General features: G+C 37.0%; 1 protein-coding gene across 2 annotated transcripts in view; it reads left to right on the top strand.

Moving 5' to 3' along the window:
- The window catches only part of AP3B1 (adaptor related protein complex 3 subunit beta 1), a 153139-nt gene that overhangs the window by 110804 nt on the left and 20217 nt on the right, over nt 1-22118 (top strand). For both annotated transcript variants that reach the window (XM_066568762.1, XM_066568763.1), the window contains exons 23-24: nt 11267-11498; nt 14419-14503. In XM_066568762.1, the coding sequence (XP_066424859.1) occupies nt 11267-11498; nt 14419-14503 (317 nt within the window). The remainder of the gene's footprint in view (nt 1-11266; nt 11499-14418; nt 14504-22118) is intronic.

Raw genomic sequence — 22118 nt, 5'->3', positions numbered from 1 at the left:
TCAGCTAGTGGAGAGATGTTACTGCTAATAGGCCATATCTTCCCTATTGTGCACTAGTAGTATATTGCCATGTGACTTGTAGGCTAGCAGTACAAAGTGAAATGCAAGGACATTGCAGTTGTTAAAATGGGGTGACTTGGAATGTTTTAAATTCTGTCAATGCAGATGCATTTTAATGTGCTCTAGAAGTTCTTTCTAACAGTTGCAGGAAGGGGATACTCTCCATTACCCACCTCCAAACACATGTTAAGGTTGCTTTTAAAAGGTTGGTACACAATGTGCCATTGTGTTCTCAAATCAGAATAATTTAGAAGTGTTTCCTGCCCTCCTATGGCACAGACTCTAGAGGATGTTGAAGAGACAGAAGACCCTAAAAGGCTGTTGAACAGTACTATGATTAAACACTGTATCATCAGAGAGATGGGTTTTAAAAGTTTGTTTTAGTTTAGACTTTCACCTTATTTTTACATGCTTTTCTCCTAATGCCTTGATGAACAGGGCCTTGACATATTAAGATTTAAAAACATAGTTCTAGCATCTTCATAGTTCACATTGATTTCTGTGAAGTTCATAAAAATTTTCCTTTTTAACTTTTGTTCACTTGGGTTAAGAAACATTTCCATCTTTATATGGTTCCAAGTGTTGGGTTGCTTGTTGTTTCTAGTCTCTGTCATCTATATTCTTGATTTGAAAATGGCAGAAGAATTGGGGAAATGTACATTTGTAAGAATTCTAAAATACATCTTTCAGTTGCATAGTGCAGTTTAGGAGTTCATGACTGTAAAAGGTGGTTTGTGTAAAACTTTACTATTACTGCATTGTAATGTTTTATGAAAAAACGGTATAAAAATCATTCTACTGTTTACACTGAAGGACCACAGCAGCACCATTAGAATGTATGCTTGCTACATGAATCATAAATTTGAACTAATATGAAATACATTTGTGTACTAAAAGATGTTTTAAAATGGACCAAGTTTTAATAATGGTCATTGTCACAGTCTTCCTGCTGTTGCATTTATGCTCAGCGAGCTAACAATCTGTGGCAGTCTTGGACAATAGTAACAGTAATACTCTACTAAGATAATTGCAAAAGTAGATGAGAAAAAGTTACCTGCCTAATTTGCCATTAGTCATCCACATAATTAAAGGCCTTAACCATGGCCACAGCTACTGCCTACATTCAGTGTCTGTGTGTGTACAGTGGAGCCTTCATTAGAGACATCCATGGGGTGAGACTTTTGACGGCAGCATGCTGTGCCTGATGTTGCTTGCATTGTTCTGAGCAGTGTGGGTGGGATTGGGTGGTGTTTCTTATGAGTGTGAAAAGAAATGTTGTTGTGAAGGGTGAATATGTCTTTTGACACCACGAATTTTATTCCTGAGTCAACACAATAGTGTTTTTAAATTTAAACAAATAAACTGAAGGTAATTTGTTTTAAATAAACCTCTTCGTTGCTTAACAGACTACTAACTAGTGCAGGATTTTTTTTCTTGCTTTTTAAGGATGGAAAACAAAGCTTAAGGAAAGCAAAACACAGAAAAACAATGTTGTTATGGCCTAAGATGAGCTGTAATTTTTTGCAGTCTGAGGACTATGGATTCGTTCAGGTTAAAATATTATGTGTATAATTAAATAAAACTTGGAGAAAATTGGCACGTCAATATCAAGTATAAGAGATGTAGTGTGGTGCACACAGAGATTCTTCTCCTGCATTGAGAAAGTGCTGATACAGATGTCTACATGCAGTGAGTTCAGTGCTTCTTTCAGGCTTTTGTCCTTGTGAGTAGTCTACTGTGCATTAGGATCATACTGATAGAAGCCAGAATAACATGTTGCATTCTTCAACAACAGTGTAGTGAATGAGATTCAAATATAGTTGTATGAAGGTGGAAAAGATTTAATTTATATGCTGGCATTCATAAATACCTGTACTAGATTTTTAATATAGTGAATTAAAAGTAGAATTCACTTTGGCTTGTGGGTAATACTGTGTTATTACCCACAAGTGTAATATGTGTTTCAATTAAATTATACACTTATCCCAACAGATTATGTCCTTTTCTGGGGAAAAATCTGAGCTAGATGCTTCTATTGAAAGGAACCAATATGCAGGAGTTGTTATTTTATAAATCTAACTGTAAGATTATACATTATGGCCAGTAGGGTACAGTGTGTTTTCACTTTAGAGGTCTCTGGAGTACTGGCTGTTTGCCAAAAATCAAAATACTGTACTAGAAACCATTTGTAGGAACTTCTTTGAAGTCATTTAGACTCAATGCCAAAATCCATATTAATCCTTCTCAGCAATGTCCACTATTTCAAATTCATAATTAGCATGCAAGGTGAGGCTGACACCTTACTCTGTTTTTCTAACTCCTGAACTACTTCAGGTAATCAGAGAATCAAAGAATCATTGAGTTTGAAAAAAACCATTGAGTCCCACTGCAAACCTAACACTGCTGAGGCCACCACTAAACCATACCTCGAATCGCGGTTCTCAGACTTTGCCATTTAGTGGTCAGTGGAAGAATGGAATCACTGAATTGAAGTAAATGACTTGGTTTTGTATTGGGAGAATGCCTTTTATTTGAAACACCTAATGACTAAGTGTTTCGTGCTGCTTGATGAAAGTCTCACATATGCATCAGCCACCAGACCATGTGGTTTTCACCTTGTGGAATCATACATAGGACAGAAGGACAGAAAATCTTGAGATATCCCATACACAGATATGAATTTTACCAGTTGAAGTATAGGAATTTTCTCTTAGTATTCCTACAAAAAAATTTTCCCTCGTGTCTTTTTAAGCCCTTTTTATAGGCCACTAATAGTCCCAGCAGACCTTCTGGAGGAGAATGTGTACTTCTGAATTTATACCAAGGTTTGTATCCCATAATTATGTGACTGACTTTAGCGCTTCCTTTCATGCTTGTTTCATAACTTAGACTTAATCATGAGAATATTCTCATTTTGTTGCTAATGGAGTTTTTTCTTATGTGACATTTAAAAAGATTTTACTAATATTTTCATTTGATTATTCATGTGATTCATTATGCTCAGCAGAAGAAAAAGGCAAAGATGCCAAATCTCACATAAAACCAGGTGTTATTGTAATACAAAGCTTTAGGCTCCATTATTTATGCAAAATGCAAGCTGTCTCACTGGCCCCCAGTTACACAGAACAGGTGCACACTCTGTTTTGAAAGTTCTTGATTAGTCTAGTATGGAACTGCTAAGATTTTTCTGCTGTTCATGAACTCCAGGTTAAGGCCCAATTCTCGTTCCTTTATATCATATAGTCATATTTATGCTCAAAGAGCAATAGTTTCTATTTATATAGAGTAACTGCAATTGTGTTTAGCTGATTCTATTTTAAGAAAACCGTATGAAAAAATCTAAGGGATATAAAAGTATTAGAAAATAGATAATTTAGTGCTACCAAAGATTTTGATCGTCTCTGGATTCACAGCTTATATCTGTGAGAAGGTGGAAAGCTGTGGGTAGGAGTCAGAGACTGAAGCAACAAAGGGAACCTTTGGCTGGGCTCTGCTACAGCCACCTGACCAAGGGGAGCCCATGGACCAAACCTTCCTGCTCCAGCACAGGAGGCATTGTGCCTGAGGGTTGTGGCCTGCAGGGGAACTCAGCCACCCCAGCAGCTGTTGGGAAAGTAGCTTGGAGGGCTGAGGCAATCGAGGAGACTCCTGGAATGCGTGGAGGATAACTTCCAGAGCCAGGTGACAGCCCTGCCAGAGGGAATGTGGTACAGGATCTGTTGGTCACCAGTGCAAGTGAGCTAACTGGACACCAGGACTGGAGGCAGCCTGGGCTGCAGGGAACATGCACTGCTGGAGTGTGCAGCCCTGAAGGATAGGGCTTGGGCAAGGAGTAAAAGTTCAGCTCTTGAACTTTAGGAAAGCAGACTTCCAGTCCTTTGGGAACCTAGTCTGTGGGATCCCCTGACAGACTGCCCTCAGGGACAAGGGAGTAGAAAAGAGCTGGCAGATCTTTAAGGAACTCTTGCACAGAGCATGAGAGCTGGCAATCCTCAGGAGCAAGAAATCAGCCAAGGGGGGCAAGTGACCGGCATGGCTCAGTAGGAATTTGCTGGTCAAAGTTAAGGGAAAGAAACCAGGACAGGTGACCTAGGAAGAGTTTAGAGATGAAGCACAGCTGTGTAGGGAGGCCGTGAGAAAGGCCAAGGCAACAAAACTGGAACTGAACCTGGCAAGGGACACAAAGAATAATGGGAAGGGCTTCTACAGGTACATTAACCAGAAAAAGAAGGTCAAAGAAGGGGTACCCTCTCTAATAAACAGCACTGGAAAACTGGAGAACTGGTAACAACAGAAATAGAGAAGGCTGAGGTTCTTAACAACTTTTGCCTTAGTCTTCAATGGGAAACTCTTCTCACACCTCTTGACTGGATGGATAAGAGGATGAGGACTGGGAGAGCCAGGTCCTTCCCACTGGAAGAGATGGTGAGTTTTGTGACCACCTGAGGAACCTGAATGTACCCAAGGAGATGCATCCCAGAGTCCTGAGGGAATTGGCTGATGTAGTTGCATGGCTACAGGAAGGGCAGGTCCTGTCTGACCAAGCAGTGGCTTTCTGTGATGGGTTGACTGCATTAGTGGGTAAGGGAAGGGTTACAGATAGCATTTTTCTGGACTTCAGTAAAGCCTTTGACATGGTCCACTACAAGTGATAGGAGCTGGGAAAAGGGTAAGACACTGGGGTAGTAGAAGTACCATCGTAAGAGGTTAAATTGCAGTGAAGTAGGGTGTGAGGATCAGATGGGATCCAAGCATGAAGAGGGATAATGGGACAAGTGGGATTTCCCTGTGGTTTTGGGCTCCTTTCATCCTGCCCTCCTGCTCTCCCTATTTTGCCTCCCCCTCTGTCTAATTGGAGAGATGTACTTGATGGGTGGACTGTTTTATGGATAAGAAAGTGTTTGGATGGCCACATTCCAGAGAGTGGTGGTCAGCATCTCAGAGTCCTGATGGACATCAGTGATAAAGTGGTGTCACTCAGGAACCAGTGTTATTTAGTATCTTCATTAATGACATAGACAAAGGGATCAAGTGCACCCTCAGCAAATTTGCAGATGACATCACATGAAGTGGTACAGTTGCCAGACCTAAAGGACAGGATGCCATCCAGAGGCAAATGGACATGTACTCTCATAAGAGAGCTTATGGGTATTTCATGCAGTTTACCAAGGCAAAGTGCAAGGTGCTGCACATGGGTCAGAGCAGCCCTGGTACCAGCACAGGCTGGGGATGAACAGATCCCAGCAGCCCTGCCCAGAAGGAATTGGAGGTGCTGGTGGCTGAGGCTGGACATGACCCAGCCATGGGCACTCCCAGCCCAGAGAGCCACACGTGTCCTGGGCTGCATCCAGAGCAGGGTGGGCAGCAGGGCCAGGGAGGGGATTCGGCCCCTCTGCCCTGCCCTGCTGAGACCCCACCTGCAGGGCTGCATCACCTCTGGGCTCCCAGCACAGGAAGGACAGGGACCTGCTGGAGGGAGTCCAGAGGAGGCCACAGAGATGATCAGAGGGATAGAACACCTCTCCTGTGAGGAAAGACTGGAGAAGAGAAAGCTTTGGAGTGACTTAATTGCAGCTTTCTGGTACCTCAAGGGAGTCCACAAGAAAGGTGAAGAGGGACTTTTTACAAGAGCATACAGTGACAGGACAAGGGGCATGGATTCAGACTGAAAGAAGGCATGTTTAAATTAGATATTGTGAAGAAATTCTGTTCTGTGAGGGTGGTGAGGCACTGGAACAGTCCAGTCAAGTTATGAATACCCTATCCCCAGAAGTGTTCAAGGCCAGGCAAGAGCTCTCACCAACCTGACTTAGTGAAAGGTGTGCCTGCCCATGGCAGGCACATTGGAGCTTGATGATCTTTATGATTCCTTCCAGTCCAAGCCATTCTGTGATTACCTTGAGCATGTGATTCTTCTTGGAAGGATGATTTGAAGCCATACAAATATACAAATATTACAGTTAAAAAAAAAAAAGGGCAGAGAAACATTTAATTTTGGCAATGTTACAGAAGCAGACTATGGGCAGCATAATAAAAGTGGTCTTTTTTTGAGATCTATCTCTGGGTGATTTAAAAATCAGTGGAAGCTATTTGAGCAGTTTGAGTTTTATTTCTTTTGATTTTTATTTTTCATTCAAGGTTTTGGAGACAAAAGTATTAATCTAAATTATTAATCTATCAATATTGAAATCAAGTAACAATTTTGGGAACTCGTTTTATAGTGTCTGAAATTGTCTGAATTCAGTAACGGTTTAAAGATACAATCATTAATATGGTAACTTTCAATTAGCTTCATTGACATGTTATTAATTACAGGAAGTGTGAAGCCTAAAAGTTGGTGACAACACAAAAAGAAAGGAGTTAGGATGTATGCTTTTAGAAGATATTTGGTAGATGTAGAGCAGTTAGAGGCACCTTTGGTGAAAAGTGTTTTCCAAAATTCAGCATACGTCCTTGAGTGTCTGTATGCCTAGATAAATTAGCCCAAATAAAATGACAGTATCCAGTGCTTTTCTTAGATTGTACAAAATAGGAGCTAGCTTGATTTCTTGTTTGGTTTCCTTGCTCCCTGTCAGGGGATTCTGTCATCACTTTGGCAAACCATGTTATTGTGACTTAGGTATGCTGTAATGTTGGGATTTCCAACAGCCTCTTGAAATAATACAAACTAGGAAGCTGACATACTTTGCTTGCACTTTATTTTATCTATTTATGAATTAATAGTTGTTTTTTTAAGAGCTGTATAAGGGAGACATTGCCTGGGGACTGTGAGTAATATATAACTGTTAATTGAGCAAAAGATCATATTTCCTGCCACTAGCTTACTTTTGTTTTTATGTTTTTCCACCTTTCTCCAAATACTAAAAAATTATAGTTAAGTTGCTCTCATGGCTTCAGTTGAAAGATCATGTAAATGTGGCTGGACTGTGTGATAGCCCTTCTCCTCTTAGCTGTTGCAGAGTTACTGGAGCATAGCCTCACTATGAGTGTGAGAGAGGTTATAGCTCTCACAGCTCAGTAGGTAATTCTTGGATTATGTCATAGATATTGCCAGTAGGAGGATTACTTAGATTAAATGTTGTAGTCCACTGCTTTAACAGAATGTAAATTAGAGGAATAGAATTATAATTTTCCTCATCCTTAGAAGCAAATTTATTTTCCCAATAATACATATTTTATCCAAACATATTTATGAGCTATGATCAAAATAAGTCTATGTTCATTATTGCAGGATTTTTATACTAAAGAATAAGTACAAAAGAAAACAAACAGAATTTTGTGTCTGTAGTAATAAGAGTATTAATAGTAACAATGCTTCTTTAAGATCTCTCTCAGACCAAACCATTCTGATTCTTTGTGACTCTGCGGTACTGCGGAGAGGAATGTATGACCGCCTCTCTTTTCTGTAGTAGGTTTAATAAACCATATAGTGATTTTTATTTTAAATAATTAGGGAAAATAGTTTTTTGCATCAATGTAAGCTTAATTAATAAGAACTTACTGAGCTGGCAAAAAGAAACATGTTCATATTGGGAGGATTCAGTGGTTTGTAACTAGTTAGCTTAGTTGCAATAAAGAAAGCCAGAACTACTACTGTCAGTGATCTTACACTTTTCCCTTTTTTTCTCCATGATTGGGGGGGGGAGAGGGGCAGAACCCTGATGTTGCTCTTGTTCTTATACAAGAGGTAGTTTAAAGATACTTCTTTTAGGGTGATGAATTATCTTTCTGCATGTGCAGTTAGCCTTTTGGCTAGACCAATTGGTACCAAGAAAGTGTAAACATACAGTATCAGTGTGGAGTCCCTACATGTGGTTGCTTTCAGTCAAAATGGGGTGGAAGGACAGTCAGTATTTTAATTTTTTTTACTGTCTTTCTAAACAGCTGTATAAAAAAAAGTTTTGCGAGTTTAATCTTAATAATCTAAACCCAAAAAAGCAGACACACTCTGTCATAAAATAACTATTAGTGACTAGTTTGTATCCTATAAATCTAACTTGAGTTGATAATATGGTCCATTACCAGCTAACTGCACAGAGTATTTTTCATTTTACACTCTTCAGTTACTTTTTAGTGAAGTGTTAAAAAATATGAAGCTTTTCTCCTCTCTAAAATTGCACACTGTCTGTCTGTTATTAGGGAGATAACAGCTCTTATAAATGTTTCAGTAAGCATTAAGTAGACAGTTATGTGCACTCTCATTCCACGCTTATTTGCTTACTGTAATAAACTGATAAAATATGTGTGGTTTGTCTCTGTGTATCTGCAGGCATCATGAGTCACATAGATTTCCTTTAGAAATAATGTTGTGTCTGCAGAATTGATTGGTTATTTTCATAAACCATCCAAAGGTACACAAACGACTTCTATTATTTAAACATATGCTGTGTAAGATTTGTAGGAGATTATCTCCTGGTTAGTAGATGCTTCTTGTTCTGTTAACTCTGTGTGGTTTTATTTTAACCCTAGAGTGATTGCAGGTACCTGCCGCATGGGTTTTATCGCAACTACTTGAAAAATTTTAGAATTAAAACAAAAAACTGTTTACCAGACTGATGCAGCTGTTAAATACATCACATTACAGTCACATCAGCCTTTGTCAGCTCAAAATCCTTACTAGCAAGTAGAGGTTTTGAAAACTCCCAATTTTCCAGAATTAAATTGCTTTGTTCAACATATGTATGTTTTATTTATTTTCAGTACTGCCACATTAAATGCAAGTGAAAATTAATGTTGTGTACAAAGAAAGATGACTTAAACATAATGTCATTATTCTGAGGATCCTGTGTGGTTTTGCTGCTATGTATAGTATGATGTTGAAAATAAAAGTGAATGGGCTCACAAGCTTTTTATTACTGAAAGAAGAAATAATGCTGAAGGGGGCATAGGCATAGATTAAAATCTCTAAAAATTACAAAAGGGATTCAGTAAAACTTGAATCAGTGTTACTGATTTAACTATAGTGACACCATTTTTCTCTATATGTATGCATTTTAGAGCAGCTCATCCTGGGTGCCATCATGCAGCACAGGTAGGACAACCAGGGGATCTGGCCTAGCCAGCACAGGTTGGTAAAAGGCAAACGTCCAAAAGGCTGAGGCCAATAGTTCAACAAGGCCCAGTGCTGGGTCCTGCCCTTGGGTCACAGCAAGCCCAGGCAGCTGCACAGGCTGGGGCAGAGTGGCTGGAAAGGCCCTGGGGGTGCTGGTGAGAGCAGCTGAACATGAGCCAGGCTGTGCCCAGGTGGCCAAGAAGGCCAATGGCATCCTGGCCTGGATCAGCAATGCTGTGGCCAGCAGGGCCAGGGCAGGGATTGGCCCCCTGTGCTGGGCACTGCTGAGGCCACACCTCCAGTGCTGGGTCCAGTTCTGGGCTACTCATTATAAGAAGATCATTCTGGTGCTGGAGCAAGTCCACAGAAAAACAATGGAGCTGGGAAAGGGTCTGGAGCACAAGTCTGGTGAGGGAGCTGGGGGTTTTTATCCTAGAGAAAAGGAAGCTCAGGAGGGACCTTGTCACTCTACAGCTGTTTGAAAGGAGGGTGTAGCCAGGTGGGGGTTGGCCTCTTCTCCCAGGTAAATGATAGAAAAAGAGGAAATAGCCTCCTGTTTGGCCAGGGGGGTTTAGGTTGGGTATTAGGAAAAAAAATTCTTCACTGAAAAAATTATCAGGCATTGGAATGGGCTGGCCAGGGAACTGGTGGAATCACTAATCTTGGGAGTCTTCAGAAAGCATGTGAGTGTGACACCTAGGAACATGGTTTACTGAAGATGGCAGGGCTGGGTAAACAGTTGGACACAGAACTTAGATATCTTTTCCAACCTCAATGGCTCTATGTTTCTGTATATCTACTTGACTGACTTCTGACTACTTTTTAAGTTTTCATTCCTATTAATAAATATCATTAATAAAGCCAGCCCTAAGTTAACGCAAAGAGGCTAATGTACTGCAAAATACTTTTGTTAACATGAATCAAACATAGATCTTAAACTTGCTAATGTAAAATGAGAGAACCATTTCATGAAATAACTTTTCTATTATGCATGTCCTGCTCAAATTGAATTGAACATTAAAAGCCAGAGGCTGCGCTTAAAACTTAAAAATAAGGTTTAAATTCCATCTTAAAACTTGAGTTTTGTCATTATTTGAGTAATGGTTCAAATAGCATACTAATTTGACTGCTAATAACCTCTTACAGTTATTGTCTCTTTCTGTGTACCAATAAGGTATTCATTATTCAAGGTATTTCCTTTATTATTTCTTGACAACTGAGGCATTTTTTTGAGAGTTTGACCTTGACAGTTATTTCTAGAAAACTAAGAAGACTATTAATCTGTGGAAATTTGGGACTTCTATTCAAAGATGTTTTTGAGTTTTCAGTAACTGTGAAGGTCCATACATATTATACCTTTTCCAGTCATTTTTTTGTTACTTGTAAGAGTGGTCATGTGATGTCACAGGTCATTATTTTATAAATATAATTTGAAGTAACTCTAATCTTTCCTTAAAACTTGTGTAAAGTACTCAAATTCACTTGTTTTCATATTTCTTAAACTCCTTACTTTTGAGCTCGTTACTTCCTTGTCAGAAGTATCTGGGATTTTGTTTGCACACTGAATGTCTTTTCTTTATGCTTTTTCTGCAGGATAGAATGGATTGAAACATCCTTTGGATTTTTCTTATTGCTTCTAGCAGCAAGACTATTTAAAAAGTGTCAGCATCTTTCTGCTCTATATAACTATGTTTTTACTGTTTCAGCAGTGTAATTGTTAGACAACATTTTTTGTGGTTTTAACAAGAGAAACAGAAGACAATTTCTCACTACTTTCACCTTACACAATGAGCTTGGGAATACCCTTGAATTCTGATGCACAGAATGTTTTTTTCTGGAAAAAACATAACTAACTGTAACTCTTAAAAAACGTGATAATTTAATAACTAACTGTAAAGCTAAAAAATTGAAAACAGATTTATAGTGGAAAGTGAGATAGCTACAACAAAGGTATTTTCAGCACCAGAAATGGTTTTGGGCTCTGTATCTGATATCTATTACTGCAATTTGCTTATGTATTTCACAGGTTTCTGGTTCACTAAAATTCCAACTTAAAAGCAGGTGCTCTAACTGAGTGAAAAATGCAGTATTCAATTGTCGTTTTAACTGTTCTTGACTTACAGCATTTGCCAACTATTGTGTTATACTTAACAGGTCACTATGCAAGTCTCTGTGCCAACAAAAACACATGAATTGCTTCATCGAATGAGTGGGAAAGGATTAGCAGCCCATTATCACTTCTCAAGACAGCCAGGCATTTTTGGTGATCTTATGGTACCTGTGCAAGTGACAGTAACAAACACAACTGATCAGAAGATAGAGAACATTCACATTGGAGAGAAGAAATTACCTCCAGGCATGAGGATGCATGAGTTTAATCCAATAGGTAACCATATCCTATCTCAAAAAAATCAGGTTCTTAATCTTCGGCAAAATTTCAAATAGAGGAATGTGGTTTTGCATAGTTACGTGTATACTCATATATGTGTGTGTGGTGGGGAGGGTAGGTGTACACATCTACACAGACACTCATCAGCTATTAACTTGTTAAGACCAAACCTTTCTGCATGCCTACAAACTTTGATTCTCTTGCTGTCTTATTTTACTGACTGGCTATTATGGGCTTCTATTAAAAAGGAGGTTTTGATTGTATATTCACAATTATTTTCTTACTTATCTTTAAGTGAATCTAAATGTATTATATATATTGGTGGCTCAGAGCATTGCCATTGTGAGCTTATGGCAGTAGAGTGGAAGTGTATGTTTTAGTTTGGCTTGTGTCTACCATAGTTCCACAAATTGTGTCTGCTTAGATTAGATAAAAACCAATGTGTAGTCAGACCTGATCTAAATTGTTTTACTTTCTACTTTGTAATCAGGATGGTTTTTTGCTACATTTCTGTGGAAAAGAGTATAAAACTTCAGAAAGAGCACAGATCACAGCAAGATTTTTCAAGATTAAAACCTGTATACACAATCTGCTTTCTTTTCTCAACAGTTCTTTTTTTTAGGACATTGTGGTATAATCAGAAGGAGCAGAAGTGTCTCTGTTTCATAATAAAAATTCCTTTCCTTCAATGAGCTACATTATTATGTGAATATGTATCATGATAAAAGAATACAGGAAAATGTTCTTAAAGCAGAACAGTGAACTAAAGAGTATTATTTTAAGTAGCTAAGACGTTTGTATTAAATGGCTGTAAACTATTGAAATAATTTTGTTAACATAGAAAAGATTATGCAGATTTACACCAAATAGCTACAAAAGCAGTTGTCCAGTACTATAGTTTATATCATAGTTAAAATTAATAATAATAACTTTTTACATCTTGGTAATGATGCGTACTTGATCAAGGCAGTTACTTTTAGAATTCTATTAGTTTGGGCTTTTTTAAGTGAACATTTTGCTGCTTATTCCTCAAAATAAGTCCAGCTCAGAATTGAAATGTCAAGTTAGTTTTGCCCATGGGCTTCATTTTATATCCCTACCTGCAAACATTTCAAAGAAATAAAGCACAAAGGCTTACCAGTAAAAATCTAGAAATACTGTAAATCAGATCAGGAGATACTACACCCACAATAGTATAGCAATTAACAGTAACCCACTGTTACCCACAGTAACCACAGGAGATACTATACCCACAATCGTAGCAATTAACAGTAACATTCACTTGTCTCACATAAAAGCATGGGGTGAAAAAAAGTGGAATTAATGAATTATCCACTTTGGGTTCCTTGAGCTCCACAAAACAATCCTACCTTGTAAAGTATTTATTTCCCCAAGAAAGACATTGCAGTATTTGTCCTGAAAAGCTATTGGTTTCTTGTGCAGAAAATAAGCTCTGTAGTTCTTCCAAAAAAATTTTTTTTTCTTGCTTGAATGCAAATTTTCTGTATTCTTTATAATTTTGTGTAGGACTAAGCCTATATACCCTGTTCTTACTACATTTTGTGTTTCCAGTGTTTGGAAAACACATCCTACCATTTACCTAGCAGACCCAACAGAAGAAGAAGTGTCAGCATAGACAGGTATTCCTGCTGGAATATAAGTCTAGTTTTGCTTCAGTCACTAAAAGTACTGTTGACAATTGTCCCAATTCTTCCAATAGAAATAGTTCAAATTATTTCACCCAAATCCCTGTGCACAACACTTTCTTGTTGTTAAGTGTGTTTGAAACTCCCTTTGAAAACATTAAGCTCAAAGAGTTCGGTAAAGTTAATTCTGAATTTGAGCTTGAACCTTTAAACTTTCAGTGCTTTAAATAGACTCCTTGGAATACTTTTTTTTCTACTCAGTTCCTAATGTTAGTTTAGACTTTAGCTAGCAGCATTAACTCCATCTTTTCTGCATTTTTGCAAACCTAATCTTCAAATAGTTAAATTTTGTAACATTTTGTCATGGAGCAGCTGTCTACTTTCAGTTCCTGAAAAGTATCAGGTACATTATGAATAATCTGTAAATCAAGCATTCTTCTGCCTGCCTATTCTTTTTTATTTTAATTCCTCTCTTTTAAGTGTGCTTTCAGCTCTTCGTTGTAATCTTGAGAAGGCAAAGTCTGCTTCAATGTTTGTTTTTACTTATGTAAGAAAGAGCTTACAAGGAAGCTTACAAGTCTTTAACAAAAGCTTTATCTCTACAACATTAGGGAAATAGTGTAGTGATTTAGCCAAGAATTTAAGAATGAGTATGTCTCTTGACATCTTCACTGCTAAGAGTGTCTCAGTCTGCATTGCTTGTATAGCACAAAGTCATCTTCCATGTAGTGTTCATAATCCTTCTTCTCCGTTCCAACTAATGCAAGTAGAATATTGAGGCACAAGTAAACCACAGAAATTATGAAATAATGTTAAGTTCAGCTTATTTTCCATTATGGTGTTTATTAATGTAGATTTTATTTGTTGTATTTTGCAATTTACTAACTAAATCTGCAAACCAGTGTTCTTGAAAATGAAATCTCAGTGCTGGATCTGTGCACAGTTAAAAGGATGTCACTTCAATTTTTTTTCTGTAAATAATTTTCCTTTCCTTGCTTTTCTAATACAAGGCCTTATTCTGTTGATAGAGCTCTTAAGACTGAAATGGCAGCATTTCATGGGCATTAACTGTGTGAGAGGGGGAATCCAGGACGCTTAAACATGCAAGTGTGACATTTGGGTAATGCCTATTTGTAATAAAACTACAACTGTTGGATTTTTTCTTACAGAGTTTTTTGTGGGTTTTAGTTATGTGAAGTTTGGAGTGTTGCATCTGATGTCTTCTGTTGCCTTGCATGTGTACTTTATCTCTTAAAAATCTCTTCATGCAGAGTGCCTTGAGCCTGGAGGATCCTTTACTGCTACAATGGGGATTGACTTCTGTGATTCTACCCAGACAGCCAGTTTCCAGTTATGGTAAGTTCTTGGGAGGGGGAAGGTAATTTTTTGCTCCTGGAAGGTAAAACTAGTGTTCATTGGAAGCCTACTTGGTATCAGACTCACTGTTTTATTAAATATTCAAAGAATTAAACAAAATTTACAACATTATATACATCCACGATGTTTTAAGAGAAATAGCACATTATTAGTGTTCAGTTTTACTTTTAGTAGCTTTATTTTTTTGTCCCTCTCTTCTAGGGATTCTTGTTAACATTGTCTGGAAAGGAGCAGTCATGTCTGACCATTCTACTTTAGTGTTTTGTGTGTGTTCTCCCTTTTAAGAAACAACAAGTCAAAATGGCACATAGTGTGAGCAATTTTACTACCCTGAGTCTTTATTATGGGTGCTTGTGGTTGTTGTAACATGACTGCCTGAAAACAACCCCAAAACTTGCCCAGCAAAGAAATGCTGTAGATTCTTTTAAATCAATAGTGAGAATGAAACCAAGTAATTGGCTTGCCAACTAAATCTTGTCTAATATGCCTGATTTACATTTTTTGTGCTCATTATTGGCGTGTGCAACATCCTCTTTCTGCCTCCTAGGCTAGCAGGGAACTCGTTCACCCAGTGAGAGTTCTGTTACAAACTAGCATTTGAAAATGGGTTAATTTCAGCATTGGGAAAAAATGGATGGAGAGAAATGGATGGGAGAAAACTTGAAACCTTCTTTTAGGGGATTGTCAGGTTTACGTAGTTTTTAAACTGTGCAAAAGCATATATAGGTCTACACAATTTTTTTTACATATTTTGAACTAATGGATTTTTTATATGTTTTGTTGCAAGAAACACAGCTTTCAATATTCAGTACAAAAAGAAGGATATTGAATAGACATTCATATTGCTGCATTTCAGTTTAAGGGAAGCCCTTTGTGAAAGTTCTATACTTCTTCCTTTGGAAAATTTCTGTAGCAATTTTAGTATACTGCTACTAAGCACAGCTTGTTCAACTGACAAGTTACTGGAGATAGCATGAAAATCCTAATAATAGAGATGTACCCAAGTGAATCCTAAAGTACCACTGCTAAAATAACATTTCTTGTTCTGGGGGCAAGGATGTTTTACTATTGGATTTTTTCTTTCCAGTTCTCAAACTTTTCCTTGTACAGTAGATGCTCCTGCATAGTCACTTTACACATATTTGTACTTCCAGCAAAATCTCTGCAGCATATAGTTTATGCACGTCATGCTGTTATAGCTGGTCTGTTTGCTGTCTGCTGGAATTTGGAAACAGCTTTGAACTGTTGCCTGATGTTTGTTTGGGAAGGAGGTTCCCTTTTAGGCAGTGCAGTTTCAAAATTGCTTCAAAATCATAGACTCTGACTCTCTTTATCTAAATAAATTTTGAATTTTATAAAATAGTATCTTCTTGATAGTTTATCAAGCAGAAATATTATTTTTAAAATAAAGCAGATATTTTTCTTTCAAGTACGTCATTTCAGTCTACCAATGATTTGATTTTTAACTTACACCATTTATTGCTAAGAATCTTAGCAGTGATGAGGATAAGCAATGTAGCATAACACATTGATTTTATGCAGATCATCACCTTTATGTTTTGGGAGGTCTGCTGTATTAGTGATATATAAAAACTGATTACTTTCTCCAACATTGCCTAGTAATTGTTTATTATTTTCCTATTAGACAAACAAGACAGATCAATATTCCTGAACACCAAGCAGACTATGAGTAACATCACTGTAAATAGATTTGCCTCAGACCTCAGTGGTGTATTCATTTTAATGATTTAGACAATGTGAGTCCAATGACAAAAGCGCTCAAGCTAAGTTTAAAATTAAATTAAGAATAGGAATTGCTTGCTATGTTCCTTTACTAATTGATAGGGCCTTGTTTCTTTGCTGTTAGTTCCTAGAAAATAGTATAAAAACAGGTAAAACATTATTTGCATTAAATTTGCTATTTTACACTGAAAACTTATTTTGTTCAAAATCCTACTGATCTTCAGTATCACTGAAGAAACTGTGCAGTGTGATGTTTTGGGAGCAATGTCTCAAAGAACTCAGCTGCAGGCTCTGTAACTTACTATACTTTTCAAAAAGCTTTTATCCAAAAGAAGGAATGACTTCTAGAAGTTTGTCAAAATGTTGAAATAATGTGCACACAAAGGTGTCTATATTCTCGTATTTCCTATTAACATATCTCTATGAAAGATGTTGTCAGTTATTTTACATTTTTGCTAGAAGTATATTCAGCAGTAAAGTGTTCCTGATCATAAGAATTTTCTTTACGTTGTTCTAAGAGGAGCACTTTATCTTGCATCAAATGTAATTGATCCTGAAGCAGTGTAATCACAATTACTCACTTTCTTAATTGGCCTGCCCAAAATCAGAAAATGGAAACCGATCGGCAGTGTTTAAATCAATAGCTTTGTAGTAAAGCTTGTGGGGGTAGGGACATAGTGGTAATGGGTAGATCAATTGGTCTTAGATGCCAATCATGGACTGTGTGTTTTGCATAGCAAACGCTACCCTTCAGCTTAGGGATGTGCTGTTGTACTAGTGGTTCAATAAATACAAACTGTATAAAGAAAAAAACTAACATGAGTCATAAAATATTTAGATATTTTTCTGAATTTGTTGTACAAATCAAGGACAATAAAGGAGAAACTGCAATATAGAGGTTTGAAGGAATGAGCTTTGAAAGACCTGCTCAAATACTATTTTTGGTAAGCAAACCTTACCAAGATCACACATCTAATTAAAGTGGGGTGAAATGCCTCAACTTGAAAACTGTGCCTAATGCATTTATTTAGAATGTATATTAGGATGTTCACAGCATGTACTTGTGAGGAGAACATCTTTTCATTGTTATTTTTCTTACGCCACCTCCTTCCAGAAGCAGCTATTTCAGCCACACTGGTGTTCTGCATGATAATGCCTCTCAAGCAGAAAGTTAAAGAGGACTAAATGGAGGGACTCAGCCTTTTAAAAGATTTTTTGAATGTTACTCTTTGTTTTTGTGTTACTTTGTTCTCATTTTGCAAGCAGGATAGACACAGCTTAGGAGTTTAGAGCAATTTGTTATTGGCTAACTCATATGCAAGGTAGGTTGCTACCTTGTTGAATTCTAGTTAAAGTTTAGTATATTCACCATCCAAGTAAGAGACCTGAGCCTTAGCTAAGCAGGTAGGCATCAGTTGAGCAGAGAAAAGGTTGGAATGGATTCTTGATATAACAGACTATCTGCAATACTCCACCGACAGTGGAATTACTTCCTTTTTTCCCCATGTCAGATGTTAAAGATTTCCATGTTAGTGTGGTTTTTGTTGAATCCTTGAGCTCCTAGTGTTCACCATGTCAACAATCCTACCACTTGTGTTATCTTTATTGTCTTACATGTCCCTGCTTTTCAGATATTCTCAAGTCTTTCTCTCAGCTTACTAGTTTTTTGAGATGTCTGAACAAATATATGGGAGCTTTGCTATGTCAGAATTTTGCCCATGGATCCTTGTAATGAAAATATTTGAATCCCTTGAGATGAAAGACAGGGAAGGTTATAGAGACAGAAAGTTATAGCCCTTACATGCCCTTACTCTATTTTTGTATGTGTATTTAGCATTATGAATTTCTGTCTGTGTTTGTATAACTCAGTAGGCAAATCTCCAATTTCTTGTAGGCGCGATGAAAAACTAAAGGTGAAGAGGAGATGTCCTTTTTATAACATTGAAAGCTTATCTTTATGTTTTCTTTCTTTTTCTTTTCCTCCTCTCTTTCCAAATTACCTTAGTTGTTCCCAAAACCATAAAAGAACCACAGCTTTAAAGATAAAATTAAGTTATTGAGAGCCTGGTTCTCTTCTTTTTTCTGTTCTTTTGAAAAGTACGCAGGGAGTTGTTTAGCTTTCTTTGAAGCTGTTTGGTGTAGGGGAGATGTCCATGCCATGCATCTCTCTCCCTAGTTTTGACTTTGCATTTCCTCTCCCTAGTTTTCTCAAGGTTTAAGTGCAAAAAAACACAACCAGAGCTCCCAAGAAGAAAAATCAAATGAAAGCAACGGCTTTTGTGCCTTTCATTCTTTTTCAAAATAAATAGGTAATTGGAAAATTGTGTGACATGACAGAGGTTTTTAGCTGGTTACCTTATATTGGCATTTCTTAGTGTCCCAGTGTCATCAGAAGGACCCGCTCCTTCTAATGAGGAGAATACATACTCTTGTATGTCTGTTCATTTCGTCTGTCCTGTACTATATAAAGAAAACATTTTGCTGATTACTCCAGAAGAGTTTGGTGTAGCAGAAAGAATCTAGCAATTTCTTAAATGAAGTAAATTCTGTGAATGAGATTTTAAAACTTTGTTCAGTCTGTTCTCTGCAGGTTTCATCTTATTTTAGAAGCTTTTGCTCTGAATTTTATTTTCAATGGAAGATATTTTTTGCAGCATGAAATTTGCCCACTTCACTCGGTGTTGATGTAGAAATCTTCCCAAGCAGAACTTCTACCTGCAAAGCAAGTAAATAAAGAGGGTTGGTTGGGTAGCAGTCAGTATTTCTGTTGAGTGCAAGCATGCGTTCAGGTGTAGATGCTTCCGCAAAAGCATCTGATTAAAATTATGTAGTGGAATATGTTATGGAATATATTAAAAGCTAATGTTAGAGATGCAGGATTTTCTTCACATCACTGTCAGTTGCATTTTCACTTTTTTCTTGCTGTTTCCTTCCCTAGTGCTTTGTCAGCAGATCACCAAGTTGCTTATAAATGTAAGACAAGCAATCTGGTACTCTTCTCTTTATTTGATTACTCTAAAGTAGTCAGTTGGCCCTATTCCAGAACACAATTATGCCAAGATAAATAACTGACCTGGAAAAAACAAGGCTGGACATGAACAACTGCTTTCATTTGTTCTATTGCTTTGGCCTTTTTCTCATGCAAAAGCAGGATGCAGTCCTTTCCTTTCTTCAGCAAGACTAGAAGTCAAGTCCCCTATACTTTTCTAGAGAATTAATTTGCAGGAAATTATTTCTCTCTTAGTGTTGCTCTTCCTCTCATGTTCTTTTTTTTAACATGTGTGGAGATTTTTGTGAATACAAGACAAAAACAGTAAGCTGGTTTGGGAAAGATATATTCGGGGACAAGCTGCTGCTAGGAGTGAAACAAAAAAGGATAGTATAAAGAGCAAGAAGAATATTCCCAGTCTTATTAGAATACTAATTTATTAAAAGCCTTGGAAGTTAAAACTTTAACCACTGCTATTGTGGAATTTTAAAAGAAGTCATTGCAGGTGTTAGCATTATTTACTTCAGTTTTAAAGAAGATTTTGCCATCACTGTTTTAAAGTTTTTTGTTATGGTAGACAACGTCTTTACCAGGAGCCCTTCAAAGCCAATTCTTAAACAGAAAAGCAACTAAACTGAGAGGAGAGAAGGAATAGCCAAGAGTTTCAAATGGCAAGTGCTAGCTACAGACATGTGCAGAAATCTTTAAACTGTGCATCTTCTGAAGGGCTGAATCTTAGTCTTGCAATGTCAGTTATCGTGGAGCTAGTAAGTCTCCCTTTGTTCCTGTGGGAGCATTATTGTCTTTGTCTCTCTTTTGTTCATCCTGATGTGTGCATCAGAAGATAAATTCATGTGATACTTGCAATTGAGTCATGAAAGTGATGTTAGTCTTTTAAAAATATAATATGTACAGTTTAGCAGTTTTTAAGGAGTCAGTAAGAGTAACGATGTGTAATATCATTTGCCCCTAAGTTCACAATTAAATACATAACAGATTTTGCAAGCTGCTGTTGGAAAGGTACTGTTATCAGACATCCCCAACTGTTTGATCCTTTTAAAGCTTCCCTCTAAGAACTTTTCATTAAGTATTCATGTTCCTCTAAGGCTGTAACTTACTAATTTATTGCACATGCTAATACCAGAAAACACAGTGTTTAATTTTTGAAATAAAAAACCACATTCTGTTGCCCTGAGAAACTTTGGGTATTTTTTCTGGTAAGCTGCTTCACCTTGATCTTTCAGGAAAGTTTAAGCAACACCACCTGAGAGATGCTTCAGTGCAGCTTGAACCAGTTGTCCAGTAGATTTTTATATGTGAATGTAATTTTTGGTATAAACATCATTTATATTAATGAGATTCTTGAAAATATAAATGAATAAGTTAAATACACTGAAATTTAGTTCACTAGGTATTGGGGGAAGTTAAGTACTTGTATTCCAAGCCTCAATTTTATTCTCAAATTTCTTCATTAGATATCTGATAAAATCTCCATCTTTGGAGATACTCAGAGCTCAAATGGACAAGGCCATGAACAAAGTGAGCTAAGGTGACCCTCGCTTAAGCAGGAGGTAGAATCAGGTGATTTCTAATGCCCCTTCATATTGTGGTTCTATGGAATTATGAAGTAACTTTTGTTAAATTAAATATTATGAGCTCTCTAATATAAAGAGGTAATAAAAGAGATGCAGATCAACAAACAAAAGCTGTATATTTAATCTGTGAAGTGTCTGATAAAGAGAACCTATAAGAAAGGATGATTTTCTGTAGCTGAGAAAGAAATTTACTGTAGCACACTGGAATTAAAGTAGTGCAAAGTAACCCAGATGCTGACTAAAGTGAAATTAAGAACAAAGTGGTTTTGAAGAACAAATAGCAATCAGAATTTCTGTTTGTAGGCTATGAAGAGTTTGTGTTTTATCAAAGAATATATATTAGCTATTTATTCAATAGAGGAAATGGAAGTGGCATGTTTGTTAACAGCAGAGGTGTCAAGTGGTCTTCTTGAGCAGTTATGGACATAAAAAATCCAAGCTGTACTCATGCTTTTATTCCTTCTTGTTGTGGAAATATTGTTATAAGCATTAAAGCAATCTAATAATTGATGTTATAAGTCAAGTTTATGTACAAATGGCATCTCTCCAGTCAATGTGGGACATAAATCATTGTACACAAAATGGTTTATCTGTTTCATGCTGAATTATATAGAGTACATCTTGCTTAAATATGAAACATAAGATTGGTTGAACAATCAGTTGAAGAGTGTCAATGAAGGTATTGTTGAAAGTGTTAGTCTTATAGTCCAAGTAGTACGTATGAATAGCAAAAGATTAATGAGGCAGTTGATTAAAGACCCTTCCATCAGCTCTTAAGATGATTGAGTTCTTAATCACTTTTCAAAAGAAAAATTAAAGAAAAAATAGTTCTTGCTTATTTTACTGTGCACTTAATCGGGCTAGATAATCAAACAATCCCTGCTCTTTTATTATAATAATGACTTTCAAGACAGATGGCATTTAAGGTAGTACAGGGGAGGAAATTAGTACAGGGGGAAAAAAGTTTGTATTTGTTAGCTTTTAAATTAGCAGCACTTAATAACTGATTTTTTATAAAGGAAGTACTGGGAGTTTGAAGGGATTGTTCCCCTGTATGTGTACTAAATAGCAGTTCTCAGCGAAGTTAGCATAAATGTCCCATTTTATTTGAACAGGTCATACTTGAGACTGCACTCATAAGCATATCTATAACACATTGGAAGCTAGAAAATAAGAATGTACTAGTTCCTAAGCATTTCCTTTTGTAAATGGGTAATTACAGTAAGTATTAGAATTGTGAGTAGAAGGACTGTAAAATGCTTCTCTG

Source organism: Molothrus aeneus, chromosome Z (genome assembly GCF_037042795.1).
Source record: "Molothrus aeneus isolate 106 chromosome Z, BPBGC_Maene_1.0, whole genome shotgun sequence".
Taxonomy (NCBI): domain Eukaryota; kingdom Metazoa; phylum Chordata; class Aves; order Passeriformes; family Icteridae; genus Molothrus; species Molothrus aeneus.
Note: the sequence above shows the minus strand (reverse complement) of the source record. Positions and strands in the feature narration are given on the sequence as shown.